At 51.4% G+C, this 13,754-nt stretch overlaps 1 protein-coding gene across 2 annotated transcripts; it reads right to left on the bottom strand.

The window, feature by feature from the left end:
• Window positions 1-70: 70 nt before the first annotated feature.
• On the bottom strand, window positions 71-12,304 carry MCAT (malonyl-CoA-acyl carrier protein transacylase). 2 transcript variants are annotated; one of them, XM_025400414.1, is made up of 4 exons: window positions 11,838-12,303; window positions 9,185-9,272; window positions 4,489-4,706; window positions 71-675 (listed from the first exon to the last, which is right to left on the bottom strand). In XM_025400414.1, exons 1-4 carry the CDS (start codon window positions 12,258-12,260, stop codon window positions 232-234), a joined length of 1,173 nt encoding a protein of 390 aa, XP_025256199.1. In that variant the 5' UTR covers window positions 12,261-12,303; the 3' UTR covers window positions 71-231. The 2 variants fall into 2 exon arrangements, with proteins under 2 accessions (XP_025256199.1, XP_025256201.1); XM_025400416.1 differs by lacking the exon at window positions 4,489-4,706 and having other exon boundaries at window positions 11,838-12,304.
• Between the last annotated feature and the right edge of the window lie 1,450 nt (window positions 12,305-13,754).

The following is a 13,754-nucleotide window of genomic DNA, read 5'->3' as shown; positions in this document are numbered from 1 at the left end:
GGCGTCATCCTTCCCAACATCCAAACGTTTTTCCAAGGGGGAGAAATGGACTGGGTCATGTAAAGAAATACTCATTTTTAGGGCTTTTTATGTGGCCTTCAAAGCACGTTGCAAATAAATCCCTTTCACTCCTCAGAGGAGGAGCCATTAGGAAGGGAGGGTGTGGCAGGCGCAGCCTACAGCCTCTCCTCAGGAGGGCAGAGGGCATTATCCCATTTGAGCCCCCTGCAGTCATCTCGGGGGCTCCTCAGGGTCCAGGTCCACAGGTTCGAGGGTCTGCAGCACATTCACGGCGCTGTAGGACTTCCAGGCCTGCATGTTACAGCTCTTCAGGATGGCTCCCAGCTGCCTGCCGGGGCCTACTTCAAAAGTTTGGGGGAACTCTCTGCCCTTTTTCCTTTCATATATGGCATGCATCGTCTGCTCCCACTTCACCGGGGAGACCACCTGCTGGGCCAGCAGCTTCTGGATGTGGCTGGGATGCATGTATCTATGCCCGTGGACATTGGAGTAGACAGAAACCAGAGGCTTCTTCATGTCAATTGCCTTTAAAACTTGCGTCAGGGGCTCCACAGCTGGCTCCATGAGGCGGGTGTGGAATGCACCACTAACCGGTAACATCCTGGTGCGTCTGAAATGAAACTTAGAGGAATTCTTCTGGAGAAACCGTAGAGCCTGGGGAAGGAAGGAAGTTTCAGCCGGGCAGTGTCCCAGAAATCCGCCTTTAGCGATCTGACCATTCACACGGCCAAACTGGGAGGGTGACCACAAAGAGACCCACAGCGGTTAGATGTGGACATATGACCTGTCTGTCCCAGCACCATCCCCAGGCAATTCACTTAACATCCTGGAATCTCTTCTGTCTCATCCCTCAAATAAGCACAATTCCATCTACTTCACAACACTGCCAGGAAAAGCAAACCCTACAAGGCACGCAACAGTGTCTGGTAAAGGAAAAAGCACTATCTAAGAAGTGTTAGTTCTCAGAATTCTATCACTCCTTTCATAATTTTTGACCAGTCTGTTTGCTTTTTATTCCATCCTCTTCAAAATAAAAATTCACAACTAAAATTCAAGCCCCATTTCACAAAGCAGGGTCTGGGATATTGTCACCTTCATCTGGGGTTTCTCTGGAGGAGAAAAGAGCTCTCCTCTCGATGCCAAAAAGCTCCCCTGGAGGCATCTGAGCTTAGAAGGGGACTCGGGTGAGCCAACAGCTCCAAACCCTTGCAACAGTTAGCAAGCAACAGAACTTGCAAAGGTCTTTAAAATAGCAGATATTCTTTTAATTTTTAATTTTTATTTTTTCTGAGACGGAGTCTCGCTCTGTCGCCCAGGCTGGAGTGCAGTGGCCGGATCTCAGCTCACTGCAAGCTCCGCCTCCCGGGTTCGCGCCATTCTCCTGCCTCAGCCTCCCGAGTAGCTGGGACTACAGGCGCCCGCCACCTTGCCCAGCTAGGTTTTTGTATTTTTAGTAGAGACGGGGTTTCACCAGGTTAGCCAGGATGGTCTTGATCTCCTGACCTCGTGATCCGCCCGTCTCGGCCTCCCAAAGTGCTGGGATTACAGGCTTGAGCCACCGCGCCCGGCCTAATTTTTATTTTTTTTAATTATTATTTTTTGAGATGGAGTCTTGTTCTGTCACCCAGGCTGGAGTGCAAAGGTGTGATCTTGGCTCACTGCAACCTGAACCTGCTTGAACTCACAGGTTCAAGCAATGCTCCTGCCTCAGCGTCCCGAGTAGCTGGGACTCTTAAGCGTGCACCACCAAGCCTGGCTAATTTTAGTAGAGATGGAGTTTCACCATGTTGGCCAGGCTGGTCTTGAACTCCTGGCCTCAAGTCATCCACCCACTTTAGTCCATCAGTGTTCCCTTGAGACTGCTCCCATAGCCTGAGTCCTGGGCTGAAGACACCCAGCAGAACTCAGCCTGGTGAGCACAGACCAGGAGTGGGACCTGTGCTTGTTTGCTGTGACCACTGAAATGTGGGCTACTTGTCACTGCAGCAAAACCTGGCTTGTACTGACTCACCCATGCTTCCCCTCCACTATCACCCTCCATCCGGCTTCATCCCACTGAGGGCTGGATTGCAGGAACCAGGAGCCTCTTTGGTCTGGGCCTTCTGGACTCTGTAGCCCAAGCCCCTCCCTCCACACCTAGATTGTCTGAGTGACTGGCAGGTATGGGGATGGCTACTCAGTAGCACTTCCTGGAGCATCTGTGGTCTCAAAGTGCTTTCCATGTAAGGTCTCTGGACTCTGGCTCAACAGCTGAGCCCTCTCAAGTCCCAGGCTAGGGCCACAGGGGTCAAGGTCACCATCACAGGGGCCAGCAGGCTCCTCTGCAATGGCCGGTCCTTGGCCCAGGCGTTGGGCGAGCAGGGCCCAGGAGCCTTTTCACATCAGTTGTTGGAAAGGGGCTTCCCCACTGAGGAGTTACCCCTGCCCTCACCTGAGCTCTTTGCTGTGGCACTACTAAGAATACCAAAGGACAGCTGGGCACAGTGGCTCACGCCTATAATCCCAGCACTTTGGAAGGCTGAGGTGGGCAGATCACCTGAGGTCAGGAGTTCAAGACCAGCCTGGCCAACATGGTGAAATCGTCTCTACTAAAAGTACAAAAATTAGCTGGGCATGGTGGCGTGCGCCTGTAGTCCCAGCTACAGGAGAATCACTTGAACCTGGGAGGTGGAGGTTGCAGTGAGCCAAGATCGTGCCACTGTACTGTAGCCTGGATGACAGAGTAAGACATTGTCTCAAAAAAAAAAAAAAAAAAAAAAGTACCAAAAGGACAAACCTAGGAGTTGTCACCTAGACTGGGTGCACCTGTCTGGGAGCCTGTTGGGGAGACTCCTGCCCTGACTGGGAGGTCCTTCCTGAGTCACTTCTGGGCTTCCTTCCACGGCTGCTACAGGGAATGCATAACGAGCTCCATGACTGACCTGGGGCCACCGTACCTGACTTGCCTACCACCTCAGAACAGTCACAGGAGGCTCCCGCCAACTTCCACTACTTCAGAGGAGGCAGTCGGGAACGCCTGGCATACAGTGAGCCCTCGAAGGGGAAGGGGAGTCAAGCACAGTCAAGTGGAGGAAACAGACTTCAGAGTGAGACGGGCTCAGGCTACCATCCCCAAGCACTCGCCTCTCTCTGCCTCAGCATTCTGGTGTGGAAAATGTGATTAAGAAACCCTTCCTTTAGCTGGGTGTGGTGGCCTGTGTCTGTAGTCCCAGCTACTTGGGAGACTGAGGTGGGGGGAATCACTTGAGCCCAAGAGGTCCAGGCTGCAGTGAGCCATGATGGTGCCACTGTACTCCAGCCTAGGCAACAAAGTGAGACCCTGTCTCAAAAAAAAAAAGAAGCTCTTCCTTCCATATAGCACAGGATGGGCTGTGAGGGACACGAAGTAAGACAGAAATGCCTGGTCTGGGCAGCAGCCCCTCACACGGGCTGCAATCTGCGCTCACTCTGCATTCCCCGAGCCGGGCACTCAGCACCCACTGCTCTTTCCGTAGGGGGCTCCTGCCGCTCTGCTCAGGATGCCCCACTGCTGGTGAATGCACGCCCACCCTCCAGCTGCTGCCTCCGGGGGTTGCTCTTAGGCCCATCAGTAGTCAGCCAGACCCTCACTGCGCCCCTCAGCCTGGAGTCATCCATTCACAGGGGTTCTTCCTTTGATGCTAGGAACCCTGGCTAATCAGTCTGTGCGTCCCCAGCGCTTGATAAATGTTTGGGGAAGTAGCAAATGGAAGGAAAGACGGTGGAAAGGAAATGGACTCCAGTGCAAAAACAGACACCTAAAAAAAGCAGGGCAGGCAGAGCGATCTAGCAGAAAACAGATCTCTTGGTCGGGCGCGGTGGCTCACGCCTGTAATCCCAGCACTTTGGGAGGCGGAGACGGGCGGATCACGAGGACAGGAGATCGAGACCATCCTGGCTAACGTGGTGAAACCCCGTCTCTACTAAAAATACAAAAATTAGCCGGGCGCGGTGACAGGCGCCTGTAGTCCCAGCTACCCTGGAGGCTGAGGCAGGAGACTGGCGTGAACCCGGGAGGTGGAGCTTGCAGTGAGTGGAGATCGCGCCACTGCACTCCAGCCTGGGCGACAGAGAGAGACTCTGTCTCAAAAAAAAAAAAAAAGAAAAGAAAACAGATCTCTTTTCTCTAAGGAAGCAACCAGATCAGAGGCTCCTCAAAAGCCCAGAATGTACTACGGGAAGGCCCTGGAGATCACCTGGCCCTGCCCCTTTACATGGGCTGGCTGGTTGGTTCCAGACCCCATTCTACACATGGTGGAGCAGGGCAGCATTCTTGCTCCTGCCCGCTTTGCAGCACTCAGTCCACCTCACTGCCCTGGCACCAAAATACTTCCTGAAGAGCAGGCTGGACAGAGCACCCGCCACACTGCTGGGCCTCACGGGTGTGGAGCAGTTCCAACCCTGTGTACTCGACTGGGGTTTATGAAGGCGGCTCCCATCAACACCCACCTCTCGGTGTCCTGAAATCACCCTGCAATCTGGAAAGAGGTAGTTGGACACTTCACATACAGGGTTCTCCATGCCTAGAGACTTGCAGTGTTCCCGGGCTTCCAAACAGGCAAAGTTGAACTCGGACTGACGCTGGCCGAGGACAGACAGCATCCCACTGGGGACGGCTTCTGAAGCTTCCTGCATGGCCTCAGCTCGGATTTTCACCGCATACAAACCTGTTCAGAGAGAAGTGCATTTGGAAAAATGAGGGCACAGAATGAAGGAGAAAAGGCCAGGCCTGAAAAACAAAGGTCAAGCTCCACTCTGCACTAGAGACAGTGACGCTGGTGTCTGCCGCCGGCCCACAGGGCCACAGTTCTATATAGCTCCATCGACTACACAGGCGCTCACCACCAAAAGTACGCTGCTGTGCTTGGCACTATGCAAACTAACCCAAGGAGCTTCCTCCATAAAGCTGGTCTGGAGTAGGACAGTGGTGCTCAACAGGCTGGGGGCAGTGTCCAGAGACATTTTCTGGTTGTGCCGACTAGGGGAGAGTGCCACTGACATCTAGTGGGTAGAGGCCAGGGATGCTGCTCAACGTGCTGCACTGCACAGGACAGCTCCCCTTACCCTCCACAAAACAAATGACCTGGCCCAACAGCACCACTTAAAAAAAAAAAAATAGTGCCACTATTGAGAAACCCCGGTGAAAGGTAAAGAGGAACCAGGTGGAAGCAGCCACATTGCCTTAGCCAAGTCACAACCTCCTTGAGGTTCAAATTTTTAGTTAATAAAATAAGGATAATAGTATCTAATCTGCCTGGGCTGTTGTGAAAGCCGGGAATGATTATTAGTTAGTTTATCAAGAGAGATCAAGCCAGGCGTGGTGGTTCACGCCTGTAATCCCAGCACTTTGGAAGGCTGAGGCAGGAGGATTGCTTGAGCCCAAGGAGTTCGAAACCAGCCTTGGCAACACAGGGAGACCCTGTCCCTACAAAAAAATAATAAAAATTAGTCAGGCATAGTGGTGCATGCCTGTAGTCCCAGATGCTTGGGAGGCTGAGACGGGAGGATCACTTGTGCCTGGCAGGTTGAGGCTGCAGCTGTAGTAAGCTATGATTGCTCCACTGCACACCAGCCTGGGTGACACAGCAAGACCCTGTCTCAAAACAAGAACAACAAAAAAGAACCATCAGAGACATGGGCCCCTGTACTACATGAATTTCAGTAATATAATTGTCCTAAGTCAAGTGTTACTGTCCCTGCTTAGAGCTAGAGAACCTGACACAGCCAAGGCAGATGAACGAAAACCTACAACTCCTGATTCAGTGTGGCTCAAGAGCGTGGAGAGAGGGCAGGCTGTGCCCAGGCAGGCAGTGCCACTGATAGTAACAGTGGCCTGAGGGCTGGTCGCTGTGGCTCGCACCTGTAGTTCCAGCACTTTGGGAGGCCAAGGCAGGCAGATCACTTGAACTCAGGAGTTCGAGACCAGACTGGACAACTTGGTAAAACCCTGTCACTACCAAAAATACAAAAATGAGCCGGGCGTGGTGGTGTGTGCCTGTGGTCCCAGCTACTTGGGAGGCTGAGGTGGGAGCTTTGCTGGGGCCCAGGAAGTCGAGGCTACAGTGAGCTGTGTTCATGCCACTGTATTCCAGCCTGGGTGATGGAGTGAGACCCTGTATCAAAAAACCCTACAAAGCCACACACAAGAATGGCCTGAAACTACCAGACCCTCAACACCCTGGTCCTGCTTCCTGGGCAGACAGAAGAGATGAGCAGACCAAAAAGAGATTAAGGGACCTGCACAGCATTTCAGAGGTCAACAGAGAGGCCTAAGGAGCAAATCCTGACAGATCTTCATTCACTTAGCACTTCTATGTACTGGACTTTTAGCTCCCTTACACAAGAACTGTAGGACAAACACATAAAGAGCCTATGACATCAGGTACTTGGAGGCTAAGGCTTGAGACTAGGAGTTAGAGGCTGCAGTGAGCTATGACTGCATCATTGCACTCAAGCTGGAAGACAGAGCAAAACCCTGTCTCTTAAAAAAACAAATGAACAAGAGCCTATGACAAGAAGTAGAAGAAAACTGGCTCAAGCCTGTAATCCCAGCACTTTGGGAGGCCGAGATGGGCGGATCACGAGGTCAGGAGATAGAGACCATCCTGGCGAACACTGTGAAACCCCATCTCTACTAAAAAATACAAAAAAAAAACTAGCCGGGCGAGGTGGCGGGCGCCTGTAGTCCCAGCTACTCGGGAGGCTGAGGCAGGAGAATGGCGTAAACCCGGGAGGCGGAGCTTGCAGTGAGCTGAGATCCGGCCACTGCACTCCAGCCCGGGCTACAGAGAGAGACTCCGTCTCAAAAAAAAAAAAAAAAAAGAAGTAGAAGAAAACATACAAGAAAACGGGGGAGAGCACGTAGAAGTCCTTCCACAGAGACATTCAATAACTAAGTAAAATGTCAAGGGAAAAAATTAGGCCAGGCACAGTGGCTCACACCTGTAAGAAATCCCAGCACTGTAAGAGGCTGAAGCTGGAGGAGCACTTGAGTCAGGAGTTCCAGACCAGCCCTGGCAACACAGCGAGACCCCATTTCTACAAAAAATTTTAAAATTAGCTGGGCATGATGGTGTGAGCCTGTAGTCCCCAGTTAGTCTAGAGACTGAGGCGGGAGGATCACCTGAGGCCAAGAGGCTAAGGCTGCAGTGAACTATGACTGCACCACTGCACTGTAGCTGGGGTGACAGAGCAAGATGCGGTCTCAAAAAAAAAAAAAAAAAAAAAAAAGAAAAGAAAAAGAAAACACAAAATTGTAAATATGCTATAATTCCACACTTTTTTTTTTTTGACAGAGTCTCATTCTGTCACCCAAGCTGGAGGGCAGTGACACAATCTCGGCTCACTGCCACCTCTGCCTTCTGGGTTCAAGCGATTCTGGTGCCTCAGCCTCCCAAGTAGCTAACATTACAGGTGCCCGCCACCAACACACCCAAATGATTTTTGAATTTTTAGTAGAGATGGGGTTTCACCATGTTGGTCAGGCTGGTCTCCAACTCCTGCCTTAGGTGACCCGCCCGCCTTGGCCTCCCAAAGTGCTGGGCTGGGATGATAGGAGTGGGCCACCACACCAGGCCTAATTCTGCACATTATGTACACATAAAATGATACATGTAATAAAATTATTTCATAAAATGTGAAATTATGAAACTTTCCTTAATAATGCTATAATGCTTTGAAAAAAAAAAGCACTACAGTGAAATTCACAGAAAATATAATTAACCACTTTAATTTGTATAATTCAGTGGTATTTGGGGTATTCATAATGTTGTGTAACCACCAACTGTCTCTAGTTTCAAACACTCCATGTCCACTATGTAGGCACTCTCCATTTCTCCCTCTCCAGTCCCAATAACCTCTCGTGTTTCTACACTAGATTCTTGTTGGTTTGTTTTAGACAGGGTCTTGCTCTGCCACCCATGCTGCAGTGCAGTGACACAATCACAGCTCACTGTAGCCTCAGACTCAGGGGCTCAAGTGATCTTCTTACCTCAGGCTCCTGAGTAGCTGGAATTACAGGTGCATGCCACCAAGCCCAGCTAACTTTTTTTTTTTTTTTTTGACAGGGTGTCACTCTGCCCCCTAGGCTGGAGTGCAGTGGCATGATCATAGCTCACTGCAGCTTTGACCTCCTGGGTTCAGGTGATCCTCCCAAGTACTCGAGCTGGGACTACAGGTGCACACCACCATGCCTGGCTAATTTTTGTCTTTTTTTTTTTTTTTTTTGAGACAGTCTTGCTCTGTCACCCAGGCTGCACTGCAATGGTGCGATCTCGGCTCACTGCAAGCTCCGCCTCCCGGGTTCATGCCATTCTCCTGCCTCAGCCTCCTGAGTAGCTGGGACTACAGGCGTCCACCACCACGCCCGGCTAATTTTTTGTGTTTTTAGTAGAGACGGGGTTTCACCATGTTAGCCAGGATGGTCTCGATCTCCTGACCTCGTGATTCACCCGCCTCGGCCTCCCAAAGTACTGGGATTACAGGCGTGAGCCACCACACCCAGCCAATTTTTGTATTTTCAGTAGAGATGAAGTTTTCACCATGTTGCCCACAATGGTCTAAAACTCCTAGGCTCAAACATCTATCTGCCTCTGCCTCCCAAAGTGCTGGCATTACAGGTGTGAACCACCGCACCCAACGTAATTTTTGTTTTTTGTTGGGGGCAGAGATGAGGGTCTCACTATGTGGCCCAAGATGGTCTGGAACGCCTCAAGTGATCCTCCTGCCTTGGCCTCCCAAAGCACTGGGATTACAGACATGAGCCATGGTTCCTGGCCAGCAAAAATCTTAAGAAGTAAAACTGATATGGCTCCAGATCCAGTATTTATTTACTCTTTAATTCAATGAACATCTACTGAGCACGCACTATCCGTGGCAGGTGCTGCAGGTATAAGTGCGCAGGATAGTGGGTGAGACAGTTCAGCAAGCAGATTTTGTGAGATTATAAAAATAAGGGAAATCCCTAACGAATCCTTCAGCCTTGAAAAGGAATCACAGCAAAATCCTGTCCTCATGCGCCAATGCCACCCGTCCATGTGCTCCCTTCCCATCACCTGAGTGGGTCCAGTATCATTTTTGGCAGTGTCCCTTATCCCTAATGAGCCCAAGACCACAGCCTGGCATAAAACCAAACTCCTTCCTGTACCTTCAGCAAATTCCATGGCTCCGGCAAACACGAGGGCTGCAAATTCTCCCACGCTGAATCCAGCAGCAGCAACACAGTTCTCAATCACCTGTGGGAACAGACGCAGAACGTGAGGCCTCATTCTCCCGGGGAGTCCAGTTCCAGGAGAGATGGCAGGGTGTTCAGCATCTCAGTAAGCCAGGCTCTACGAACTTGGTGCACCAGCTGGAAGAGGACACACAGAAGTGACGCTGACAACCATTGAGTCCTGCCCCTTTATTTAGGAGGAGCTTTCCTGGTTAGTTATAGTCCAGTCAACTCCATCCATGCGTCCATGGTCACACTGACACCAACCCAGGACTCTGGATTCCCTTGCCGTGGCCCTGCAGCAGGCTCTCAGGCCATATCATTGTGTACAAGTTAAGTGCATGACTTTTTTTTTTTTTTTTTGAGGCAGAGTTTCGCTCTTGTTGCCCAGGCTGGAGTCCGATGGTACGATCCCGGCTTACTGCAACCTTCACCTCCCAGGTTCAAGGAATTCTCCTGCCTTAGCCTCATGAGTAGCTGGGATTATAGGCACCTGCCACCATACCCAGCTAATTTTTGTATTTTTAGTAGAGACAGGGTTTCACCATATTGGCCAGGCTGGTCTCGAACTCCTGACCTCGTGATCCACCCGCCTCAGCCTCCTGAAGTGCTGGATTATAGGCGTGAACCACCTCACCCGGCCAAGAGCATGACTTTGAGTCAGAGACTAGGTTTCTTAGCTCAGGAGAGTTCCTAATCCCTCTGAGCTTTTTATCTCATCTGTGAAATGAGGAAAGAACAGGACCTACCCCAAAGGGCTGCTGAGAGAATTATGTGAATATGTTTATACAGTGCTTAGCACAGACCCAGCCTACGGTAAGCAGTGAATGAATATGATGATGATGATTCAACAGGAACACGTAACTAATTCTTCTAATATCCCTGAGTCTGCATTCCTCAACCATCAAATAACAGTATTAACCTCATAAGGTGGTTGTGAAGGTGAAATAGGGTAAAGGATCTCAAGTGCTAGCTTAACATTTACCGTCTTATTAAATATTAATAACAATCAATCCACCACCTTCGAATGAAGTGACATTCTCAACTAATCTCAGTGTTCCTTCATTTAGGCCAGTGCAGTGGCTCATGCCTGTAATCCTACCACTTTGGGAGGCCGAGGTGGGTGAACCTGGGAGGTGGAGTTTGCAGTGAGCCCAGATCGAGCCACTGCACTCCAGCCTAGGCAACAAGAGCAAAACTCCGTCTCAAAAGAAAAAAAAAAAAAGCATGCCGTTTAGGCTGGTGCGGTGGCTCCCGCCTGTAATCCCAATAGTTTGGAAGGCTGAGGTGGGTGGATCACTTGAGGTCAAGAGTTTGAGACCAGCCTGGGCAACACGGAGAAACCCTGGTTCTACTAAAAATACAAAATTAGCTGGGCGTGGTGGCCCACACCTGTAATCTCAGTTACTCGGGAGGCTGAGGTATGATTATCACTTGGGCTCAGGAGGCAGTGGTCTGCAGTAAGCCAAGTTTGTGCCACTGCACTCCAGCCTGGGTAATAGAGCAAAACTGCATCTCAAAAAGAAAAAAAAAAAAGAAAGAAATTTAATCCTTTAAAAATCATTTAGTAATTCATTCAATGATTTAGGATCATTTAAAACCACAAACCGCCCTCCACTCCCACATCCCCTTTACCTGCTCTCTACTTCTTTCTGTAACACTTATCATTTTAACAGAGCATCCAATTTACCTAGTTATTGCATTTACTGTTTTCTTTTTTTTATTATTTAATTTTTGAGACGGAGTTTCGCTCTTGTTGCCCAGGCTGCAGTGCAATGGCAAGATCTGGGCTCACCGCAACCTCTGCCTCCCAGGTTCAAGTGATTTGTCTTCCTCAGCCTCCCGAGTAGCTGGGATTACAGGCACGCACCACTATGCCCGCCTAATTTTGTATTTTTAGTAGGGACAGGATTTCCCCATGTTGGTCAGGCTGGTCTCGAACTCTCGACCTAAGGTGATCCGCCCGCCTCGGCCTCCCAAAGTGCTGGGATTACAGGCATGAGCCACCGGGCCCCTCCTCATGTACTGTTTACTATCTGTCTCCACTAAGATGTAAGGTCCCCCAGGGCAGGGATCGTTGTTTTGCTCAGGGCGCCTAAAACATTGCTTGGCATACATGGGAACTCTATAAAACTAGATCGAGGCCGGGCGCGGTGGCTCATGCCTGTAATCTCAGCACTTTGGGAGGCCGAGGCGGGTAGATCACGAGGTCAGGAGATCGAGACCATCCTGGCTAAGATAGTGAAACCCAGTCTCTACTAAAAATACAAAAAATTAGCCGGGCGTGGTGGCGGGCGCCTGTAGTCCCAGCTACTCTGAAGGCTGAGGCAGGAGAATGGCGTGAACCCGGGAGGCGGAGCTTGCAGTGAGCCGAGATCGCGCCACTGTACTCCAGCCTGGGCGACAGAGCCAGACTCCGCCTCAAAAACAAACAAACAAACAAACAAACAAAAACACCTCGATCGAGTGAGTGAGACGTGGGAGCCCCCCGGAATGGCAGGCGGAAGCCCCTGGGCGGACCAGCCTGGTGATGAGAGCTCAGGCAGAGCTCACCTTCCCCCTCCTGCCACGGGGCCTCGGGCCTCACCGAGGGCTGCAGGTGATGTAGTTTTTCGACAGCGGCCAGCGATGCCACGAAGATCGCGGGCTGGCAGTGCACGGTGCGGTCCAGGGTCTCCTGCGGCCCATGCAGGCTCAGCTCCAGCAGGTCGTAGCCCAGCACTCGGCGGGCGGCGGCGTAGAGTTCGCGGACGCGCGGGTAGCCGAGCAGACCGCGGCCCATGCCCACCACCTGGCTGCCCTGGCCAGGGAAGAGCAGCACGGAGCACTGGCCCGGCATTCGCCGCTCCGTCGCCGCCGAGGGCGCCTCCTCCTCCGCCCCGGTCGCATCTCGCAGCAGCTCCGCTACACCCTGGGCGCCCGGCGGAGGCACCGGGAAGCTCGAGACGCCGCGGCGGCCGCTGGCGCCCAAGCCCCGGGCCCACGCGGTCCGCGCGACCCGGACGCTCATGGTCAGACACCCGCCCGCGCGCGTTACTGTGGCGACCGAGGCCCACCTGCGGCGGCGCGGCGCAGCGTGGTCCCTGACGCATCTCCTGCCGGGGCTCCCGGGGCATCTGGAGCGGGAAGAAAGGTTCCGCAGGGGTTGGTTCCGCCGCGGCTCCGAGGTCCTTCAGGCTGCGCTCTGGGGACCTGGAGGGACCCATGCGTTTACTTAAACATCCACAGCCAAGAACGGAACATGATGCCACACCACAATGGGTCCTCAACAGATATTTATGGAATAAATAACGCAACGCAATGTAATATTTACGCTTTCTACCTGGCACATGAAGAGCACTTGAAACTCTTCCACATTGGTGGTTTTCTTGTTGTTGTGTTTTTTTGAGACAGAGTCTCGCTCTGTCACTCAGACTGGAGTGCAGTGGCACGTTCTTTGCTCACTGCAACCGCCGCCTCCCAGGTTCAAGCGATTCTCCTGCTTCAGCCTCCCCAGTAGCTGGGATTACAGGCGCCCGCCACCACGCACGGCTAATGTTTGTATTTTTAGTAGGGACAGGGTTTCACCATGTTGACCAGGCTGGTCTCGAACTCCTGAGCTCAGGTGATCCACCACGCCTCGGCCTCCCAAAGTGTTGGGATTACAAGCGTGAGCCACCGCGCCCAGCCAGCAACCACATTTCTTGCATATGATTCTCCCAACCACAGGAGTTGGCATGGCCGACCATCCGTTGTCAGCTCCCAACTATGCAAGATAACAGCTCTCTTTTATGTTTTCTTACAAACCACAGAGTGCCTGGCACATAATAAGCATCCAATAGATCTTTATGCTATTGAACAAAGCCCTGAGTATGTTTCAGATATTAGCTTATTTAATTCCTCACAGCAACGCTGTAATGGATAGTGAGTGACAGGTGGTTAGTGACAGAATAGGGGTTGGCAATTGGGGTTATCTAATGCTAACCTAAAAGCAACTCAAGAGACACAGGCTCGGCCAGGTGCAGTGGCTCACGCCTGTAATCTCAGCACTTTGGGAGGCCGTGGCAGATGGATCACTTGAGGTCAGGAGTTCAAGACCAGCCTGGCCAACATGGAGAAACCCGTCTCTACTAAAAATACAAAAATTAGCTGGGCGTGGTGGCAGGCACTTATAGTCCCAGCTACTCGGGAGGCTGAGGCAGGAGAATCGCCTAAACCTGGGCGGCAGAGGTTGCAGTGAGCTGAGACTGCGCTGCGCCATTGTACTCCAGCCTGGGCAACAAAAAAGAAACTCCATCTCAAAAAAAAGAAAAAAAAAAAAAAAAATATATATATATATATATATGGAGGAGACTTTCAGGTTAAGACGCATAGAGAGAGCACTGCCTCTGGAAGCCCATAAATCCACAACAAAGAGATATTTAAAGATATAAATATACAAGGACAGGAAGAACAGGAAAGGAGATCCCCAGCAGTAGAATCTCTGGAAGCTGGAAAGCAGATTGGCTGGTATTACCTGACTGGG

Source organism: Theropithecus gelada, chromosome 10, assembly GCF_003255815.1.
Source record: "Theropithecus gelada isolate Dixy chromosome 10, Tgel_1.0, whole genome shotgun sequence".
NCBI lineage: Eukaryota > Metazoa > Chordata > Mammalia > Primates > Cercopithecidae > Theropithecus > Theropithecus gelada.
Note: the sequence above shows the minus strand (reverse complement) of the source record. Positions and strands in the feature narration are given on the sequence as shown.